At 33.4% G+C, this 21998-nt stretch overlaps 6 protein-coding genes and 1 non-coding gene across 7 annotated transcripts; 3 read left to right on the forward strand and 4 right to left on the reverse strand.

Annotated features, from left to right (window-relative positions):
* Positions 1-206: 206 nt before the first annotated feature.
* On the reverse strand, positions 207-530 carry Tsp_05105 (putative 3(2),5-bisphosphate nucleotidase). The gene has a single exon (XM_003369649.1). The coding sequence runs from the start codon at positions 528-530 to the stop codon at positions 207-209; it is 324 nt and encodes a 107-aa protein (XP_003369697.1).
* Positions 531-1291: 761 nt separating this feature from the next.
* Positions 1292-4806, forward strand: Tsp_05106 (developmentally-regulated GTP-binding protein 1). Its single transcript, XM_003369650.1, has 11 exons — positions 1292-1321; positions 1754-1919; positions 2023-2153; positions 2215-2454; positions 2517-2702; positions 2759-2871; positions 2932-3030; positions 3119-3214; positions 3440-3522; positions 3619-3713; positions 4753-4806. Exons 1-11 carry the CDS (start codon positions 1292-1294, stop codon positions 4804-4806), a joined length of 1293 nt encoding a protein of 430 aa, XP_003369698.1.
* A 204-nt stretch (positions 4807-5010) lies between these two features.
* Tsp_05107 (putative PAN domain protein) lies at positions 5011-9851 on the reverse strand. Its single transcript, XM_003369651.1, has 10 exons — positions 9801-9851; positions 9438-9741; positions 9050-9382; positions 8513-8806; positions 6990-7079; positions 6632-6724; positions 6248-6502; positions 6030-6122; positions 5650-5967; positions 5011-5369 (listed from the first exon to the last, which is right to left on the reverse strand). The coding sequence occupies exons 1-10, from the start codon at positions 9849-9851 to the stop codon at positions 5011-5013; spliced, it is 2190 nt and encodes a 729-aa protein (XP_003369699.1).
* Positions 9852-12054: 2203 nt separating this feature from the next.
* On the forward strand, positions 12055-13255 carry Tsp_05108 (TonB-dependent receptor). Its single transcript, XM_003369652.1, has 5 exons — positions 12055-12181; positions 12266-12320; positions 12379-12578; positions 12627-12656; positions 13056-13255. The coding sequence occupies exons 1-5, from the start codon at positions 12055-12057 to the stop codon at positions 13253-13255; spliced, it is 612 nt and encodes a 203-aa protein (XP_003369700.1).
* Positions 13256-14321: 1066 nt separating this feature from the next.
* On the reverse strand, positions 14322-14394 carry Tsp_05109. The gene has a single exon. It is a non-coding gene; the product is annotated as a tRNA-Ala (tRNA).
* Positions 14395-14782: 388 nt separating this feature from the next.
* Positions 14783-17574, forward strand: Tsp_05110 (eukaryotic translation initiation factor 3 subunit C). Its single transcript, XM_003369653.1, has 2 exons — positions 14783-17175; positions 17260-17574. Exons 1-2 carry the CDS (start codon positions 14783-14785, stop codon positions 17480-17482), a joined length of 2616 nt encoding a protein of 871 aa, XP_003369701.1. The 3' UTR covers positions 17483-17574.
* An 801-nt stretch (positions 17575-18375) lies between these two features.
* Positions 18376-20157, reverse strand: Tsp_05111 (hypothetical protein). Its single transcript, XM_003369654.1, has 5 exons — positions 20150-20157; positions 18967-20114; positions 18707-18844; positions 18541-18657; positions 18376-18506 (listed from the first exon to the last, which is right to left on the reverse strand). Exons 1-5 carry the CDS (start codon positions 20155-20157, stop codon positions 18376-18378), a joined length of 1542 nt encoding a protein of 513 aa, XP_003369702.1.
* Between the last annotated feature and the right edge of the window lie 1841 nt (positions 20158-21998).

Here is a 21998-nt window from a genome sequence, read left to right on the forward strand (position 1 = left end):
AATCGTTGGTTACTCAAACGACAATGAGTTCGACTAACTACGACAACTTCACGGATAATACTAATTCGCGGCGCTCGTTCGTGGTCGGATATATAGAGCTCGGGCCGGCGGCCTCGGCGGGTGGCTCGCTCGGACCGCCAATGGGCTGCTCGCTCACAGCGGGTGAGCTGGCTATCTATGGCGCCGATCTAAATTGCCGTCGGTTTCTAATTAGTTGTTATGCTTCCGGTTTCTTTGACCTCGCGATGGTCTTCTGGGCGTGCCCGTCTATCTGCGGTTTCTTCCAAGTGCTTTCTTGACCAGCGACCGGCGCAATGACGTAAACAGCCATTGTCTGGCGCACAAACGGTCATCCGCAGTCGCCACAGGGGGTCTCTTTGACCTAGGCCAGGGCAGCCGGACGCCGAGATAGCGATCGGGCCAGCCGAGCGAGGGTATTCATCTCCCTCCGTCGGCGACTGCTCGGCACCGTCGACGCAGGTGGGGTCACGCCGACGGGGTCGGTGACGTCCCGTACGGAACAGTAACATCTGCTCCAACTGATAACACCTGCTGTATTCCGGAGTCAACGGAAGAAGAGGAGGAAAGGCGGAGCTGATCACGAAACACGTCGCTGTTGCACTCGGCTACCGTAATATATTTCAGACTTGAAAATCCAAAGCGGAGTACGGTAGGCACGTGACGTGGGGTGGGTGTGTGCGTGCATGGTCGGTTGTTGTTCCAGATCGGTCTAGTTGTGATTTGTTGTGGCGGTTGCTGATTGCTCGGTGTATTCCTCAATGAAGATGGGCGGCCGTAAGGTTAATGCAGACGGTGACGGCCCGCACGAGAACAATAAGGCGGAGGCTGAGCCGCCTACTGTGACGGAGCCACCCTTGTTTTTCTTGACGGTTGACAATGGAATGGCAATAAAACGGCCTAAGGGTCAGCGTCCATGCTGTATACCTGTCACAACCTCGGGGATCAGTTACTGACAACTTATCAAAAATGAAATGTTTCTGACTGCGCGGCAGTCCCAATCACCGGAGCCACAGATTAAACGGTTGCACAAACAACCAATTTTTATTGGATTTTTCCTCGGAAATTTGAGCCATCAAACGCGGAATGTGGTCAACCAACATGTATAAATAAGAGTGAGGAGATAGGAGGGAACAGAAGCAAGAAAGTTAGCTTTGCAAACGTTTTGAACCGCTATTCAGCTATTGTATTATTCCCCGTTCTTGATTCAACTGAATAAAACTGAATTAAAATGAATGAAACAACATTGTTTTGGATCGTTATAAATAGAAACATGCGATCTACCCCCAAAAGGGATCCTCAAGTTTGAATTAAAGGTTTCTAAACATGATTAATTTTACTGATAACTTTTACGAAATAATTGATTAAGTTCATTTTCATACTGGAGTTTTGTAATATAAAGTACTACTTATATAGAAATTAATTAAAATAACTCATGTATATTTTTAGCTGTATGTAAAATATTTGTACTTGATTGCATTTTATTACTGTATTACCGTCTGACTTAAAGTTGTCATTTTTACGTGTTGATTGCTACTTTGGCTTGTATACTTTCGTATAAATTTACCGGTACTGATGTTATTTTAATGTTTACTTTATCTGTTGTATCTTGTTTTTAAGGTTGTTTGAACTGTTAAAATGAGTATTCTTCAAAAAATTGCTGAAATAGAAGCTGAAGTATGAATACAGTGCATCCGATTATGATATTGCATGAAATTGTTCAACTGAATTTCAGATGGCTAGAACTCAGCGTAATAAGGCAACCATGGGACACTTGGGTTTGCTTAAAGCAAGACTAGCGAAATTGCGTCGCGAATTGTTGACACCAAAAGGTGGTGGAGGTGGAGGTGGAGAAGGTTTTGACGTGGCTAAAACCGGCGACGCTCGCATTGGTTTTGTCGGTAATTTTTTTACAAATTAGAATTTTTTTCTTATCAAACGTTGAGAGTATGTTAATTTTTTTATTAGTAATTAGAGGTAAAATTTCTAATGATTAATTTACAGGTTTTCCATCTGTGGGAAAGTCAACTTTACTGACGAATTTAGCTGGCGTATATTCCGAAGTGGCTGAATATGAATTCACAACTTTGACTACAGTCCCAGGTGTTATACGATACAAAGGTGCTAAGATTCAGGTATACTTTTTTTAGTAACTTAATGATAATTTACGTTTTTGGCAAGTTTGTTTTGTCGTAGCTTCTCGATTTACCTGGTATTATTGAAGGAGCAAAAGATGGAAAAGGACGAGGACGTCAAGTAATTGCGGTTGCACGAACGTGTAATTTGATTTTGATTGTACTGGATATGCTAAAGCCACTACAACATAAGTGTATAATCGAAAAAGAACTAGAAGGATTTGGTATTAGGCTCAATAAGCAGCCTCCTAACATTGGTTTTAAAAAGAAAGATAAAGGCGGAATAAATTTGACTGCTTTGGTTAGCTTTTTATTTTTATTTATATTTATAATGAAATGGCAAGTTTTTATTGTTTATTGAAGGTTCCTCAGTCTGAATTAGATTTGGAAAATGTCAAAACCATACTGTCCGAATATCGAATACACAACGCAGATGTTATTTTGAGATATGATGCCACAGCTGAAGATTTAATTGATATCGTCGAAGGTAACCGGGTGTACATTCCATGCATCTACGTGCTAAACAAAATCGACCAAATTACAATTGAGGTACTTTGATTATAATACTGCATTTTATTTCAATAACTATATTTTTATTCGCACAGGAATTGGACATTGTATATAAAATACCGCATTGTGTTCCTTTATCTGCTCATCACAAATGGAATTTTGATGATTTGCTGGAAAAGATTTGGGATTATTTAAGTTTAATTAGGATGTAAGCATTTTTTAAATGTGGTTATTTATACTGTTTTACTGTCATCATATTATAATGCAGATACACGAAACCAAAAAGTCAGTTGCCAGATTATACGTCTCCAATTGTGTTGCCAGCTGGAAATCCTACTGTTGAAGATTTGTGCTGCAAAATACACAAGTCACTTTTAAAAGAATTTAAATAGTATTGTTTTTTAATGAAATTTTTATTCCGGTGAGAAAGGTGCATAATTTGATCATCTTTTCAGTGCATTAGTTTGGGGCTCTTCCGTAAAACACAATCCACAAAGATGTGGAAAAGATCACGTTCTTAATGATGAAGATGTGGTTCAGATTGTGAAGAAGTAAGTTTTACACTCTTTATTTTATGGCATAATTAAATTTGAAATTTTTTAGGGTGTAAACAGTCGTAAAGAGCATGATTGTGGTTACTGAACATTTGTCATTTCGATTTCATCTTTCTTAATTAATGTGTTTCACATTATTTGCAAAATAGCAGTAATAATGCTACGTTCAGTAATAGTATTATGGTCATGTGCGATTAAAATAATGATTTAATTTTTGTTAAGTATGCTCGGTGAATCTGCGTTTCATTTTTATTTTAGTATTGCATTTGAACAACAATCAGAATGGTCTTTTGCATTTTTTGCGAGTTGTTTGATTTTTGATTGCCATATTTTGTATTATGTTAGTATGAGTTAAGTGCACTCAACGTTATTAATATGTTAATTTTACAAGTCGCTTTTAGGTAAGATTTTATTAACTACAAATTTCATCTTATCATTTTTATCATTGGCAATGGCAGTGAGAATTTCAATTAAAACAATTGAGGATTATGTTAACGTATTGCATTCGTTTTCTTATAAATGTTCAGTGTGTTACTTATTCTTTTTTGCCTATTTATTTGTAATTATTTTCCTGCAGCCACTTTTTGTAAGTTTTTTAGCAATGGAAGATGTTCCTTTTTGCATACAACAAACGGAGATATCTTCTTTTATAACAAATGTTTTTTTAAAAAATAATTTGTTAATTTTTACTATTTTATTATAATGTTATTTTAAAATAGCTGGGGATTCTTTTTTTCTTTGTTCAGTGTATGTTATCTGAGTATATATGTATTTTTTGAGTATATACGAATGTATTATGTGACGAAGCTAGAAAAACAAAAATTTGTTGATTTCTCATTCTTTGTTTGTAATATTTAGGATTTTGAAAAAATTGCATTTCAGTGGAAAAGAAGTATATTTTCTTATTAAACAGAATCTACTCTCTTTTTCGCCGCTTATTTTGAAGTGTTATTATTATAAATGTCAGCATCATGTTGAAGTTTGCCTAGACATTTTGTTCTTTGACAACTAGCAACAACGTCTAGCGTTAGCTACGGTTATATTAATCAATTTTGTGGCTTTAATTCTTTAGCTTATTTTGTACATTAAGTGATAGAATTTGATTTAACATATATTAAAATGCATCACATTATTGTACGAAATTGAATAACGAATTTTACATGTTCAAAGTGAACATTGCGTTTAATTGATTTATGTAATTTAATATGATCATACTGAGCAATACACTATTGTGTTTTCTATTCATGTGATATAGCAGTCGTTTATTTGTATTATTTGCCTGTCTTTCTTGAACAAATCTCGAGTCTTTTCAGCAGTTATTACATTATAGTACAGGCATTAATTACTTTTGAAAATGATGTCAAGTTCGCGGAAATTCAAACAACTGTGCTAATGTGATATTGTTTGTGATCAGCTTAAAATTGATTAGGCATCTTGCTAAACTTGTAAATTGAACAAATTATATATACACATATTATATATGATTAAGCAATTAGCCTGAAAACACTGAACAATGAAACTTTATAGTTTTATAGCGTTGCAAAACAATAAGTGTACAGAAACCGTTAAAGCATTTGCCAAAGGATTAATTTAGTTTCATACAAAGATGTTGAATATTGAATCACTATTAGAAGCTAATTTGAAAAACACAAATACTCATGCATGAAATTAACAAACTGAATTACAAAGTAAACAAAATCAGCTGATGCTATTTATTTTTTAAAAAAATATTTGGCGGGAATCCACTGGTATAGGAATGGACGTCTTCAGAGTGTAAAGACAGAAATGGATAATTAAAAATCATTAATTAAATCAGTCATGGACGCACTTTCACAATATAATAATTCAGCAAATACAGAATTTTCATGCTTGCGAAATGTTCCATTATAGGGTACTCTTTTCAAAAAACTGCACTGCTTTTTTGTTGTATAATCAATGGCTGTGCACTGTAACAGCGCTTTGCGACAGTTCCTGAGACATTGCATGAAACTTTCCACATTCTGAGTTTGCTGTATAACATTGAAATAATTTGAATAATTCAACGTGTTCAATTCAACAAAGCAAATGTCACTTGTTTCTTCAAAAAAATATTTCAATGGAGGTGGATTATTTAATCTTTCTTCCGCTCGATCTAAATTGAACTCATCAATTACTGCATGTAACGCTCATATTACAATGTAAAAATATCATTAAACTGCTGGTTCCTCTTCTTCAAATATAAGTTATTTAAATAAAGAAAAAAAAGTCCTAAGAATATAGCTTTACATTGTCTGTCATTTATTTAAAAGCAACACCGAATCTGTAATGAGATAAAAATAATTGTAAAAGTTTTACATTAAAAAAAGAAATTTGTAATAAATGAGAATATGAGAAAGAAATGGATTTATTAAAAAAGAATGAAAATATGTTTATTTTTGTTATTCGTGTTTTACCTGACATGCACTGGCGTAGTTCTGTAATCTGCAAATTCTTTTCCAATGCTTTTACTTTTTGACCAACACCACTGCCAAAAATAGTGCACTTTTTTTCACTTTTTATGTACGCTACTGCACGATAAGGCCATGTTGAAATTGTTTGACGGCATAAATGAAGACATGAGGAAAAAGATAAAACACCGTAAAACCTTTTCAACGGGAATATACTCTCCAGATTATTTACTGGGAACGTTCTGAGGATGCACAATTCGTAATATTTAAACAGGCGAATTGCAGATTCGATTGCCTTTACAAAAAGTTGGGTTCCATTCATACCTCAAAAGCAATATAAACAACAATGACAATGACAACTGACTAAATCATTGAAAACTGCATACTATCATTTCGTTTGATCGGAAACGGAAATGGTGTAAGAAGGTAATGTAAATCATCTCCATACTTTACATCATAAGAAGAAACATGTAAATCATCTAAATTATACCAACTTTAAGTTTTTACACTGTAATATTCTACACAGTTTTAAACAAAAATTGAAGAAAAAATTATCATTATGCACAAAACAAATATTGAATAATAATGATGATGAAGAATTTACGCTCAAAGCACAAATGAAGAATTATTAAAGATAACGATTTTACTGGCGGCGACCGAGGTGGTGGTTTATTGACTTCAAAATAATAATGCGAACATAATTCATTCACATGAATAATTGCATTGCATGACGAAGAAATTGCAAATTCATAACAAGTGAATACGCATGCTTCTAAACTGCCAATTGAATTTCCAAGAAAAGTAGAATCAAAATTGCTTTCCACATAGCGCATTTCTAAAAGGCACATTACACCAAACTCTTGAGATTTTATATAAAATAAAGGATTCATTGCGGAGAAATTTCTTGGATATGATTTCGATAGGCTGTTTTCGTAACCTGAAATTATTCAATTTTATTTTATTAATTTTGCTTAATTATTACGTTCACCTTCATCGCAATCCAGTATGCGAAACACAGGCAAAGTATTTATATTAGGCTCTGTGAAAAGTTCCATTTTAGAACCGTCATAAAATGCACATGCTGCAATAGGTTTCATAAATTTAACAACATTACATCCATCTTGAAAATTCTCAACAAAGCAGAAGTAAATGCATTCCTCTTCAGTGCTGTTGTAAAAGTCGCCTAAGAATCCGTCCGAAGATAAAACGTTTGCATAGACATTTTCCAATAAGCATGAAATGTCTTGTCCAGAAATATAAACTGTGAAAACATCAGCAGTTCCAACCTATAATAAATATTTTGAAATATTTAATTTTTTTAAATGTTCAAAGAACAGCCTTCTCACCATCATATTTACAGCAATGATAATGGACCAATAAAGATGTGCTAGATGCATTTTCAGATTCAAATAATACTGCTTTTGTCCTAAACGTAACTGCAATGCTCACATAAGTAAAATCAGAATTTTGATATTAAAGCAAATCATTATTTTATTTGTTGTTTCAGATGCAGCAATCAGCTTTAAGACTGAAATCCAAATTATATGTCACTAAACAGACATGGAAATACAATACAGATATTTTACAGTGAAGTAGTTTAATATTTAAAATTTAAGAAAAATATTTCAATTAAACGAAATTCTCTTAAAGGAAATTCTCAAATTTTTTTATGTTCCTCGTTTTTGTTCTTTTTAACTCTAACTGTTAAAAGAAAGCTGAATCTAGTGTTACAGTCAATAATTAATCTTGACATTTACGAGCTTGCTATTTCAGCATTCCACTGTTAGTATAATAAATTTCATGGTACTGAAAAATAAATCATATGATTTAATTAATTTTAAGTTAACCTATTAATTACTGTCTAAGCAGCTGCTTATATGATAATGATAAATTCTTTACTGATAAGAAATTTAAGAAATTCAAACTTATTGAGAATTCACAATAGTAAAGTTATTGCCATTTCTGAGCAAAACGAATAAAGCATTAATAAGCTGTGTCTCTGCAATTGATTTGTAATTTTAGCATAAGTTTGTTAATTGAAAAAGATATAATTTTAATTAAATTAATTGCCACTATTTTGTTTGCTCACATGTTGTCCGCTATTTACTAGTAAGCAGGGGTTGCATATTCTTGCTATGCTTTTACTTAAAACTGTTCCAAATCAGTTGAATCGTAGCAATATTTTACTATAAAGAATAAATAACTAAAAATTAAGAACTAAATCTGCCATTGTTGCTTTCTCACAAAACAGTACTTCAGCAAACACTGACTTTTCATGTTTGTAAAATGTTCCATTATTAACTGCTCTTTTCAACAAACTACACTGCCTCTTTGTTGTATAATCAACCGCTACGCAGCGCAACTTCGGTACTGCTTTGCGACAGAGCCTGAGACATTGCTTGAAACTTTCCACACTCTGAGTTTGCTGTGCAACAGTGAAATAATTCGAATAATTTAACATGTTCAATTCAACAAAGCAAATATCATTTGTTTCTTCAAAGTAATATTTCAATGGAGGTGGATTATCTGTTCTTTCTTCCAATCTATCTAAATTGAACTCATTGCTTTAATTGTTTTCTAAATATTAAAATATAAAATTATATTTAACTTTTTCCATTTTAAATACAAATTATTTAAATTTTAAATATCCTAAAATAAATGCTTTGCACTACAGTACTTTTTGTTGTTTTCTTATAATTTTACAATATTTCATGTTCATTCATTGAAAACCACATCAAATATGTATAAGGTAAAAGTAATTTTTAAAGTTTTATATTTAAATAAATTTGCAATAATAATGAAAAACTGTATAAGAAATAAATCCAATTATTAAAAAAATAATAATGGAAATATGCTTTACCTAACTTACAATCCCGCACTTCAGTAAGGATCATATTTTCGCATAGTTTGCCTGTTCCATAACCAATACCACTGCTCAAAACAGCACATTTTTTGCTCTTTTTTGAATACACCACAGCACGATAAGGCCAAGATGTTATCATTTCACGGCACAAATTAAGACACATATGAAAAGATCGTATGTCATAAAATTTTTTCAGAATAAATAAATTATCCAATGAACGTATTGGGAATGATCTGACGGTGCATAATTCGAAATATCTGAACAGATGAACGGAAGCTTCTTTTATATTTCTATTTATACCTCAAAAAAAGAAACAAAATATAATAATGGCGATGAAACTATTTGGTTAACAGTAACTACTGTCATGATGTAGTGGAAATGGTTGTGGAGCGGCTATAAGAAGGTAATACGAATTGCGACCGTATTGTACATCATACGAAGAAATATGCAAATCATCTAAATTAAATGAAAATTGAAGCACAACAACGGTAAAAAAATATTAACGATCAATTTATAAATAATAAATAACAAAAAGGAAATTACTAGTAAAGCATAAATGAATAATCGTTATTCCTGATGTGTATGCTGTTGAATTCTGCAGTGGTGGTTCTCTGACTTTAAAATTATAATATGAACAAGAATTGTTGTATTCTGTAACTGCGTTGCATGAAGTAACAGATGCATATGCGCTGCAAGTAAATATGCATGATTCTAAACTGCCATATGAAATTCCCAGAAAATGAACACGATGCCAATGCTCCAGATCTCGCTGTTCTAGAAGGCACGTTTGTCCCCATATTTCAGATTTTGCACTGTATAAAGTATGCAATGTGAAATGATTTCTTGAAAATGTGTCTGTTAGGCTGCTTTGATAACCTTGAATTGAAATTATGGTACAATTTAATTTTTTATCAAGTTTTGCCATTTTTACCTGGTTCGCATTTGAATACAAAAAACATAGACACATTACTCTGCTCGTTATCAGAATTTTTGAGAAGCTTCCTTCCAGTACTGTTGTATAGTGTGCATTTTTTAGTGTCCTTAATAAACTGAACGAGATTACATTGCGTGCCACTGCTTTTACAGAAACATTGGTAAATGCAGTCGTCTATAGTAGTGTTGTAAACATTTTCTAAGAATCCTTGTCTGGATGAACCATCTGAATATACATGTTTCAATAAGCATGAAGTATTCAATTCGAAAAGATAAACCGTGAAAACATCAGCAGTGCCAACCTGCAATGAATATTTTGAAATATTTAATTTTTCAATTGCTCAAAAAACATTATCCTCACCATCATATTTACAGCGATGATAATGCAATAGTACAACTGAGTTGAATGCATTTTTTTCATATTCCAGATTATTTGTTTCGAAAGCAACTAAAATATTTATTAAAATATTTAAAACTTAACTTGGTAAAAAAATGTTATCTTTTCAGATGTGGAAATGAATATGATGCATGCATTGTAATAATTTAATATTCTAAAATAAAGTGCTTTAATATTTAAAATATATAGAGATTTCAAATTACGCTAAACAGGAAACAGCTTAAATATTCTGCTTCTTATTTTTGCTTTTTACAACTTTTAAGTATTGAATAAACTTAATGATCTTACAAATTTTCCCTAATTATGACAGTAATGCTTGTTATTCAATTTCTTGGCATATTTATTCAAGTTGACTGGAACAGTTTGCCAGTGAAAAATATGATGATCGTGAAGGGAGACGCCAGATAAGTGAAAACAACGCTCGAGGTTTGACTACGCTGAGACAGAAGTTACGCAAATATATGCGTGAATTTGATTTGGAACTGGTCGATTACAAAGAAGCTCCAAACATGGCCGATAAATCTAGCGATAAAACGGCTAGAAAATTGTTCAAGAAGTTGACTGACTAGCGTATTGTCAATTAGCACTAACATATTACTCTGCATACACAAATAAACTGTATATCAATAATAAACATAAAATTATGGAATTCAAAATTACAGATAAATCCCAACAATGATTATATATTTTGAAGTAAATGAAATAACTCACAAGCAATGATAATTCATTTTATTGTTGTCAATTGTAATGAATAAACCCTCTGTTAATAAATTTTTGCTAATTGCTAAACGGCTTTATCATTGTTTAAATGTCACTTGCTTGGATTACGAGTGCGTTATTTGTTTGTGATTTCGTCATTTTATTACTTTTACAAAGCATCAGTTTAAATTGACTACTATTATTTGTCTTTGTTCACTCATTATTATTTAGATGCAGTTTTGTCATTTTTAAAGTAGTATTTTTATTTGTTGGGAATTTACTTCGGTCATTTATTGGGACAGGTCTGAAATTTCTGTGACAAAATAGAACACCGGTAGGTTGTTCGATGGGCCAACACAAAGGGCAAGCATGGTGAACGGACAGAATAATCGTGTTGTAATAACAAACAAAACTGACAGTTACTTCGGTAGAGCTAGAGCAAATAGTACAATTTCAATTGCACGCGTCAGCTCTAGATTAAAGATAAAATCTCTTCAGTTATATAAGGAGAGCCTCATTTGCATGAAGCTCAACACTACTAAACTCCCGCTACACTCACTGTCAAACTCAATAAGCAAGCAACACAAGTTATAAGATAATAGTCCAACAAGATGATCACAACAAGTCATTCTGCAACACTTCAGTTCACATCTTCCATTAAATAAGGTATTTTCCGAAGTCATCAAATACGCTTGCATAAATAAAACGACATGATTTCGTTCATTCATGAAATATTTCCCTGAAACACTATTTTCACAACATCATTCAATAAATACCGACTGAAAGGTGAAAATTGTTCATGTCTGCTAAAGATAATGTTCATGAGCAATGTCCAAAGTGTGGTCAGAGTTTTTTTTTCGTTCTTTCGAAATTCACCAAATAATTTAGATGAGATTTAAAAAAATATGTAAAACATTTCAAAGGCAAAAACTTAACAGAAGATTTTATTCTGTTTGGAGTTCAGCTGCTGGTGAGATAATTTATAAATGCACAACTGTTCATCTAGCAAGCAACAAAGTGGCTGAATCACAACTGCTGTTTTCGCTTTTCAATCTTAAGTATCTTGGTCATTAAATAGTTCAAAAAGTAACAAATTAAAGGTTGCATTAATTTGTGATGCCCATTTGTCAAGCTAAAGGCGATTTCAGTACAAAGAAAATATGAACAATAGCCAGTTTGTCCGAAGCTACAATGTTTATCCACAAATGTGAATTAAAAAGAAAATTGACGTGCATTCCAGTAAAACAATAAAGCACTTTAAGATAATTAAAATAAAAAGTAAAAAATCATGCTCCCTCAAAACTAGAACGCACCAATCAGGTAATTGAAAAAAAAAACAGGTTCCTGCATGGCAAAGCTGCCGGACCAGTTACAGTCCATTTTATACCACACCCAAATTCACATTATTACTCAGAAATTGAATAATAACTTGACAGTCATTATATACTGTAGGTTTTCTGTTTATGCAAAACACTAGAGTGATGATATTTAAGCATACGTTTAATTATTTATACCTGAAATGTCAATGAAAGAAAGTACAACTTGGCTTCAGCGTGTAATCACTTTAACATCTAAACCTCGCGGTTGTCATTTAATTACAACAGAACTTTTACAAGCCTTACCTGAAATAAACAGATTTTCCATTGGTCTTTTAAATATATTTCGTGAGCCTTTTAGATTGACTTATACGTATATTTTGCTAATATGAAATATATGTGAATTATTTTTAGTTCAACATACGTCAGCAAGCATTACTGTAAATGAAAACTATGATCCAGATGTCAGGTATTGTTACTCTAAGTTACATTTGTCACTAGATGAAACTTGCTTCTGGCATTTGAAGGAAAGATATGGAAATGATGTTGAACAACATTGCTCCTGAGAAAATGTCCTACAAACATAGTTGCGAAGGTGCGGATGATATGCCAGCACATGTCAAGTGTGCTCTTTTGGGATCATCGCTGAACATTCCTATTACTGATGGAAAACTTAATCTTGGTACATGGCAAGGTATATGGCTTTGTGAACATCGGAACCATGGCGGTAAATAAATTTAATTACTTTGTAAAACATTAATAAACAGTTTTCTAGGCTCAAGGCGAATAGTGGCTACAGTTCAAGGTTGCTTGAAAACTCAGTAGGAATTTCGCCTTAATGTAGCTAATTTCCATTTGAAAGCCGTCAACGTTTTGGCGTTTTACTGCTGTCGATTATGTTTTCTTCACTTTGATCTGAACTGGTGTGGGAACGACTGCACAGTGCAGCTTAAATAAGTATTATTTAGAGATGCATCTTTTATAATGAAAAATATTAAGAAAATTCACAGCTTACATTGTTGAATGTCTTCTTCACCATGATATTTACTTCCTTTTCGAGTTAACTTTCTTTTTACATCATTTAATTCAATCTCTCGTTTTGTTCTAGGTATTCTAAGTTTGATAAAACAGCAAACAACCACAGCTAAAATATATAATTTTTTAACGTTTAATGAAATTTCTGCATATTACTCATGAATAGCAGGATGCTTAATATCAAAGCAAGCAGCATCCATAATCGGAAGTTTGGTGCAATCATCATATCCAGTGAGCTGTCCGTTCTTTGATTTAAGCTGTCCAACGTTTGTCTTAGATTTACGTGCGATATTTGACTTTTCGTTTCGTTATGCATCTGTAACATTTAAAACAGTTGCTTGTTCTTTAAATGAAACTAAACTTTCATAATGTAGCTGTTTTAAATTCATTCTATTATTGTAATCACAATTCAGCTATTGGAAACTTCAACCGATACTACGGCAGACTTTTTTTTCAAAAATCACAGCCTTGTTTACATTAGTAACTTGTCATAGCAAGCGATTTCAATACATCAGTATTTTCTTTTCAACCCTACAAATCATGCAACATTCATTAGTTTTCTTTATTTTGTTTCATTACTAAAAACATACACAATCTCGTAAAACAATAATCTTCATTTTTCAACTAGAACTTTTGATGCTTCATGAACAGGTTTGCTGAAAATGCATAATTTGAAACTGCAAATAAACATGAAACTCGCTAATAATGAAACGTGCAATTTCCAAAACTCAGATGCAAGCAAAAGCACTCAATATCGCAGATGATAAATACTGTAAAATAACATTTCTAACAATCTCGTTATACTTTACTTTTTGAAATAAGTTTTTCAGCTCCAAAAAAGCAAAAGAAATTGCTTTTTGTATTCAGAGACACATGGGAATTAAAGTACAATGAATTATTATTTTGAAGTGAACAAACAAATGGCTTCAACAAACATGAAACCAAACAATAACTACAGTATACTGATTAAAGATTTTCGAGTAAATATTACCGTATAATTAAAAAATCACAAGAAATAGAAGGGAAATAATGATATGGATAGTGAAAAATAGTAAAGTCAAGATACCTAGGTGTTGTTGAAATATTATAAATGAACTCTCCAATAAAATGCTACTATATTATGTACCTTTTTTATACTAACTATTGTAAATGTCTTTAAATACGACAAGTTATAAATGTGTGCGGCAGCTCGCATCAAGACAAGCTTTTTTATGTTATAGCTATTGGTCGTTATATGTTATAAATTATAAAGTTAAAATAATGAGGTGCTCTTCGAGTTTAATGGCTTACGTAATGTAATGTAATTTCCAAAAAAAATGTCAGGAATGAAGTAAAAGAAAGAAATACATTGTAAAATGAATAATAAACAACGCTGTGTGTTCATATTCGCGTGCAGCTGTTTAAGTGCATTGGCGTATAATAACGTGAAAAATAGTGGACCACCTGGGTATCGATCCCAGTGCCTCTCGCATGCTAAGCGAGCGCTCTACCATTTGAGCTAGAGGCCCTTTGCTTGTTTATCGAATGCAGTTGATTTTATTCACACCAGAAACAAAAATTCATTGATTCGAAATGTATGCATTTATTTAAATGGATTAAACTCGTACGTAAGGCCAAAAATGTCTTAATAGACATAAAAGTTTGTGTTACATCATTTTTACTCATTCGTAAAAATTTATATAAAAATAAAAAATTATCTTTGAAAAATACACTCATAAAATATAGATTAAATCGTAAATGAAATGTAAAGTAAAGAATTTTGAAATAAATTTTCTGTTATCTGTTAAAAAAATAATGAACAATTTACAGTATGAAATTGGAAAGAAACTTGCATTCCAAATACAGTATGATGTGAGTTAGGAGTTGTCATTATTGTGTTTGCGTCAGTGGTAAGATATGTCGAAGTTTTTCCGAGGCTTTTCAGATTCAGAAAGCGAAAGTGAAAGCACCGAAGATGAAGTGCAAATTTCTTCTCGTCCTTCACACGCTCGGCCTGTACAATCGTTGCCATTTTCTGACTCGGACGATGACGAGCGTCGTGTGGTTCGACCGGAAAAGGACCGTCGATTTGAGGAATTGAACGAATTGATACGACAGATCAAAAATTATCGAAAAATCAGTGACATGTCGAAATTGTTGGGTGGTTTTGAAGATTTGTGCAAAGCTTTTCACAAAGCTCGAGCACTGATCGATCGAGAAGGTGGTGGTACTCCGAGATTTTTTCTTCGTTGTCTTGCTGAATTGGAACAGTTTGTTAATGAAAAATGGGAAGATCGTGAAGGGCGACGGCAGATGAGTAAAAACAACGCCCGAGGTTTGACTACGCTGAGACAGAAGTTGCGCAAATATATGCGTGAATTCGATTTGGAACTGGCCGATTACAAAGAAGCTCCAGACATGGCCGACAGATCTAGCGATGAAACGGCAGGAGAATTGTCTTCGGGTACAGACGATGAAGCGGATCTGGATAAGCGTGAATCTGCCTCTCGTCGCGTGAAGAAAACTGTCAGCAAGAGTGATGCTGAAGACGAAGAGAGCGACTGGGAGATGAGCTCGTCGTCGGATTCTGAATTGGAAGATTTGACTGGCAAAAAGATGGAAGAGTTGCGTCGTTTCTTTCTCAAATCCACAACTCGAGACGACGATGAACGTGCTAGGAAGAAACTCGAGAGAAAAAAACGACGCGAAGATAAAGAAAAGCCAGGCGAAGCGAAAATAGACGAGGAAGAAGGCGAATGGCAACGAAGTGCCGGTAGCGCTGCTGCCGTTGTCGAGGCGCCAAAGATGTTCGAAAAAGAGAGCGACATTAATGCTGAAGCTGTTGCCAAAAAGCTTCAAGAGCTGATTTCGGTTCGAAAGCGTAAAGCTACGGATCGTTTTGCACCGGTAGATTTGCTGAAGGAACTTTTGAAAATCACTACATCACGTGGTCTGAATCCAGCGTTGCAGGTGAAAATTAATTTCGCCATTATTACTAGTTATTTTGATTGCAATCCCAAAATGGCCGATGCACTTTTGCATAATTCTTGGCTCAGTTGTATGGCTTGTCTCCAAGATTTAACTGACATTTTGATGGCCAACCAAGATATCATTTGTGGCTTAGAAGTGAACGAGGATATGGAAAATTTGACCGATCCCACATTGCCGTATCAAATTCACGCATGTTTAGTGTCGGTGTTTGAACGTTTGGACGATGAATTTACGAAAATATTGCAAGATGCCGATTGTCACAGTACTGATTATGTGGAAAAATTGAAAGGAGAAAAGATCGTTTGTTCTTATTTGGATACTCTTATTCAGTATATGCGCGCGAAATTGGCCAAGAAACAATGTCCAGTGGAAGAAGTGTGTCGCGTTTATATGAGAAAAATACAACATCTGTATTACAAATTTGATCCTGAAGCGTTGGCTTGTGAAAGCGGCAAAGATTCCTTGAATACATGTGCATCGTCGAGTTTGGCCGAAATGAAAAAGCTGTGTCAATACTTGTACGTGAACGATACGACAAAACGACTTCGAACCGAAGCGTCTTTGTGCCAGGTGTACCATTTGGCACTGCATGATCATTGGTATCAAGCGCGGGATATTCTGCTAATGTCCCATCTGCAGACTCATATTGATCATACGGAAATTTCTTCGCAAATTCTGTACAATCGGGCAGTATGCCAGTTGGGCTTGTGCGCATTTCGGAATGGCTTGATACGAGAAGCGTTGTACGCGTTGTCGGATTTGCAGAATGGTGGTCGTGCGAAAGAGCTTCTCGCTCAAGGGTCGATGATGCGCAACCAGGATCGCACGCCGGAACAGGAGAAGTTGGAACGTTTGCGTCGTATGCCTTATCATATGCACATCAATTTGGAATTGGCGGAGTGCGTCTATTTGCTGTGCGCGATGTTGTTGGAAATTCCGCTTATGGCTTCAAAAGAATTTGAATTTCGTCGACGTACAATAAGTCGTTCGTTTCACTACCAGCTCAAGCAGTCGGAACGACAGTACATTGTCGGACCGCCGGAAAATACCCGCGAACATGTGATGGCTGCATCGAAAGCGCTGCTCAGTGGTGATTGGAAAGCTTGTGTGGATTATGTATTCAATCCGAAAATGAACGCTAAAGTTTGGAATTTGTTCCCAAACAGTGACAAAGTGAAAGCGATGATTGTCGCCAGAATTAAGTTGGAAAGTTTGAAAGCTTACATTGTATCCTTTTCCAGTGTTTATGATTCAGTCTCTTTGAAACGATTAGCATCAATGTTTGACCTTGATTTGAAAACTGTCCATACAGCAATTAGGTAAAAATTCAATTCTACTTGCTACTATTCCATTTTTTTTGTTTCTCATTTGTATATTGTATTCTTGTTGTATCTGTATTTTAGCAAATTGATTATTGAAAACAACTTTCCAGCCAGTTTTGATGAGCCTTCAGAATGTGTGGTGATTAGTCATACAGAGCCGAAACGATTGCACACGTTAGCTTTGCAGTTGACCGATAAGCTGAACGGTTTGGCTGAAAATGTCGAACAGTTGTTAGATCCACGTACCGGTGGTTCTCGGGCGTACGGAGGATGGATACCACGTTATTATAATGCATGTACTTAGTAGTATTGATCGAAAATGTATTTATTATTCTCTTCATTCATCTTTTATAGCATGTGCCGTATTATTTTCGAATTATTAAAATCATTTACACATTTTATTATTCATCTGTTTACGTAGAATTTAATAATTAATTTTCATTGGTGTAAAAAGTTTAAATGAAAATACAAAAGGACGAAACTTATTATTCTGTCCTTCCTTATTACAGGATGCTGAATAACATAAATGAACTAACTAAATATAAAAATTTTCAAATACACTTTCAATGGAAATTGTTGTTTTTATTTTAAAATTTACCATCTTTTTTACATTGTACAATTTGATTAATTAAATACGCATTTGTTAAAGCTTTACCACAAAGTAGGGGGGGGAGAGTATTTCGGGGTTAATTGAAATGATTAATAAATTATCATACAACATGATGAATCATGCCAATTTAAATTTGAATTTCATATTGTTTTTCACACGTGAACACAGTAATCGACAAAGAAAACTTGGGGCCAAATTTAAGTGGTGACATTTAATGTGAAAATTGTGATGGTTGGCGCAAAATAATCTCACTAATAGTAACGATATTTATCTTTCTTTCAATAAACCAAGGTGAACAATTTTAATCATAATGCAACGTGATTAACTGAAATAACTTTCGACAAGTGGAAAATAAAATTACAAAACAACGTAATCAAAATTTCACCCAGACTACATCTCACGCAAATGTAGTAGTTCTTTAAAACTGTAGATAACAGAAATAAGAAGGAAAAAACTTCTTCTACGCAATATGGAATAAATAATAAATAAGCTAAACGTCATATGATAAACTTGTTGATAATAAGAGAAGAAAAAAGCGTGATTTCACTTTGCTTCATTTTCATTTGTACAAAATTGTTCAAGTTCATTTAACTGCTGCTGGATTTAGTAGCTTTACGTTTGACAGATTTCGTTACCGGCTTCTTTTCCTTGGATTTGGTACTCTTTACAACAGCCTTATCAGCAGCGGTAGTATCTGTGGTATCCTTTTGACGCGGTTCTGTCAAAGTTTGTCAAATCAGAAAACAACATACTGGACAAATATAAGAATAATGCAAATTTCATTCTACTTCGTCCTCTTTTCGAAGTTGACGGTCTACCAACACCAGTACGGTTTACAGTAGCAGTTTTCGATTCGACTTCCATTTCACCTTGAAAATTAAGATGAATATTTCGAAATCAAGCAACCAGTAGAATTACTACTTTCGACAGTTGCTTTGTTAGCAGCAGTGTCGCTTTTCTTTTCATCTGCATTAACAACAACAGCACTGGCCAACGCGGCAGCTTTGCTCTTACTGCGAGTTGTCATCTGTTGTTCAACAGGCTCGCTGGTTTTTTCTGCAGATTGTGCCTGTGATTTCCTTCGTCTACCACGTTTAACTACTATCAAACATAAATTGATATTTAAAAATCAGTGTACATACAAAAATTTACATGGTTAAAAAATAAAAGCCATTCACCTGGGCCAACAAGTTCTTCGTCTTTCTCAACTGCAGCAGACGTTGTATCTTTAGCATTGTCATTAATTGATTCATCATTTTTCACTTGATTCAACTGCGACTGATCTGCATCCTCCACTTCCATTGTACTGTCAGGTTCCAAATTCATTTGTTCGACAGATTCAGTTTTTGATACTTCGATGACAGTATCATTCAATTCTTTTTCATTGGCATCTTTATCTTCATCTTCAATAGAAGAAGCATCTTTAATTTCAATATCCGTTGTTAACTTTTCAACATTCGTGGCCGCATTTTCAAACGAAACACCTCCATCTTTTTCCAAATGATTGTCAATTTCGATTCGTTGTTCATCTGTATTATTTTTTACATTTGATTCCACATCGACAGAAGAGACGTTCTCTTGCAATTTTGGCTCAACAACGTCCACAACAGCAGCGTCGTTGGACAACGTCTGCGTGACCATCACTGGCTCATATTCAAGCACTTCATCCGTCTCTTCGCCAGCATCGCCTGATTTGAGAGAAGAAACAGCAGGTTCGATTGGCTTTTTCTTTAAATCAACCCCACCATTCTCTTGCTGAACAACATCACTGCCGACTTTTGCAACATCTCCATCACCGTCATTATTATTCGTCAAATTCTGATCACCGTGGTCATTTTCGTCTTTCGATTCTCTCTTGTCATCTTTTTCAGTAATTTCACATTCCACTTGGCCAATTTTACTATCCGCATCTTTTACACAGTCCACTTTGTTTGCTTCTGATACTATGACGTCATCAATTGCCGACCGTTCAGTTGGAGTAATGCACAATTCTGTTTCAGAATGTGCAGTTTTCATGAAATTTTTTTCATCCATCGACAATGTTGCAGTACTGTCGTTCCCTTCCACAGCTGATTCATACATTACGTCAGTTATTGTTGAATTATAAGTATCAACGGCGCTAGTTTCGATTACAGCGGATCCATCGGCGTCGTCGAATAATTCACTGTTGCCAACAAAAATTTTGCTCTGACTGTTGTCAATCGACTGTTCAACATATTCAAAACTGCTGCTACTAGTAACCGAAGGGTCAACACTTGGAAGCAAATCTTTGACCAACTGCGGCGTCGCTGAGTCACTTGGCAAATGTTCCATTGTACAACAGTAACTGGACAACTGATAAGAAGACAAATTTAAACATACCGTTTCATTTCAAAACAATTCTTGTTTTAGAATTCAAAATTTTTTTAATTGAAAAAAAATATTTTCTCTCTAAATAAAGCATATACAATAGAGAAGATATCATACAATCGCTTAACACTTAACATTGTCAAAATGAAACAAACATCCTCAACTCAAACTATATTCACACATTTCCATTTGCTTATAGCAGTCAACAAAGAAAATAATAACAGTACATATTAAATTGAAAAAACTCAAACTCATTAAAAAAACACTGAAATCTCAACTGCATTTAGTAACAACTATGATAATACTTAAATGCACCGCTGAAAAAAATTTCAACGTAACGCATGCACTTTAATTTCCTTTTGCTTTCAAAAAAATAATACTCACTTATTGACTGTTTACTGGAAGTGAAGGAAAAAAACATACAAAATAATCGACCTACAAAAAATAAAAAGGCTATTGTCAGTACTTGAAAGCAAAATAACATTCAATTAAAAACCAACTTCAGTATGAAAAAAATATCACGAAATATAGCATAAACAATTAGGCTTCTAGGATAATAAAATTTCATATAATTTTTTTTGTTAATCATACAAAACAAAATATCTCTAACAAAAACTCTATTATCACATAATCAAAGGGCATTCAAAATAAGTAAAATAAACAACATGAAAAAAAATGTTAAAACCTAGTCCTGTGATTTTTAATAAAATTATAGCAGGTGAAACATTTTAAAAGTAAAAAATAAGTTTAAAAAATGTTTTACGCAACGTTTTGTTGCTTACACACATTTTCATTGACAAAGAAAACAAAAGAAAATTGCAGACAAACAAAACAGCAAGATTAGCAGAATGATTTGCAAAACGGCAATAAAAAGAAGCCGTAGTGGTGGATTGAAAATTTTACAATCAACTCACTTTTTACGATCGAATTTTAATGACAATCAATTTATTGCTGTTAAATTTGTGCATCGACTATATAGGTCACAGTAACCTTTAAAAATTTAAGTATTATTTTTTCAACAAATTTAAACAATTTTTAAACTAAATTTTCCATTGATTATTTTTTAAAATTATATTTATAAAGTATTGAACAATTTACAAAAATTGTATTCCTTCAAAGTTTTATTTTAATTTGCATCTGAATAAATTTTTTAAATAATTTTGATTTATTACTCTACTTTAAAAATAATAGCAACAACATCTTACTGTTATTATTGTACATTTGAAATATGCAGCAGTTTTTTAAACTTCACAAAACGTAATTCATGAAATGGATATGACGCTAATTTTGAGCAGACATTTTAAAACTCTTTTTACTATTTTCTTCACCATTACGTTAAATAACATAAAAAGCTCATTATGTGATAAATTTAAAGCAAGTAAAGAAAATAACTATTTTCAAACAATATTTAGATTTAACGTTTTTCGTATTTCAATGGATAGTTTCTTTCAAACAGTTTTGAAGATTTTCATCTTATAATTCATGTAAAATTTACGGATAAGCAGATGGAAATGAAAGTAAAGATTTACTAGGATCTTTTATTAGCAATGACAATTAATTGAGAATTAAAAGCGTTTAAGAAACAACTCTGCTTCTGTTAACTGTTCTACTCAAAATATCTGAGACATTTTACATTTATGTATGTAATTGTATTTTTAATTTAATGAATCGAAAATTAATTTTACATTTGAGAATTTGAATATTTTTAATTAATTTGCTAAAAACTTTCGAAGAATGTTTCTTAGCAACTGCTTTTCGCCGTTACAATTTCATTTTTGCTGTGACATTCATGTCGTATGAAATAAAAATATGATTGTTAATACAGTTGTAATCAATTTTTCTATTGATAAATATAATATCA

This window comes from Trichinella spiralis (genome assembly GCF_000181795.1).
Source record: "Trichinella spiralis strain ISS 195 chromosome Unknown Scfld1557, whole genome shotgun sequence".
NCBI classification, from domain to species: Eukaryota; Metazoa; Nematoda; class Enoplea; order Trichinellida; family Trichinellidae; genus Trichinella; species Trichinella spiralis.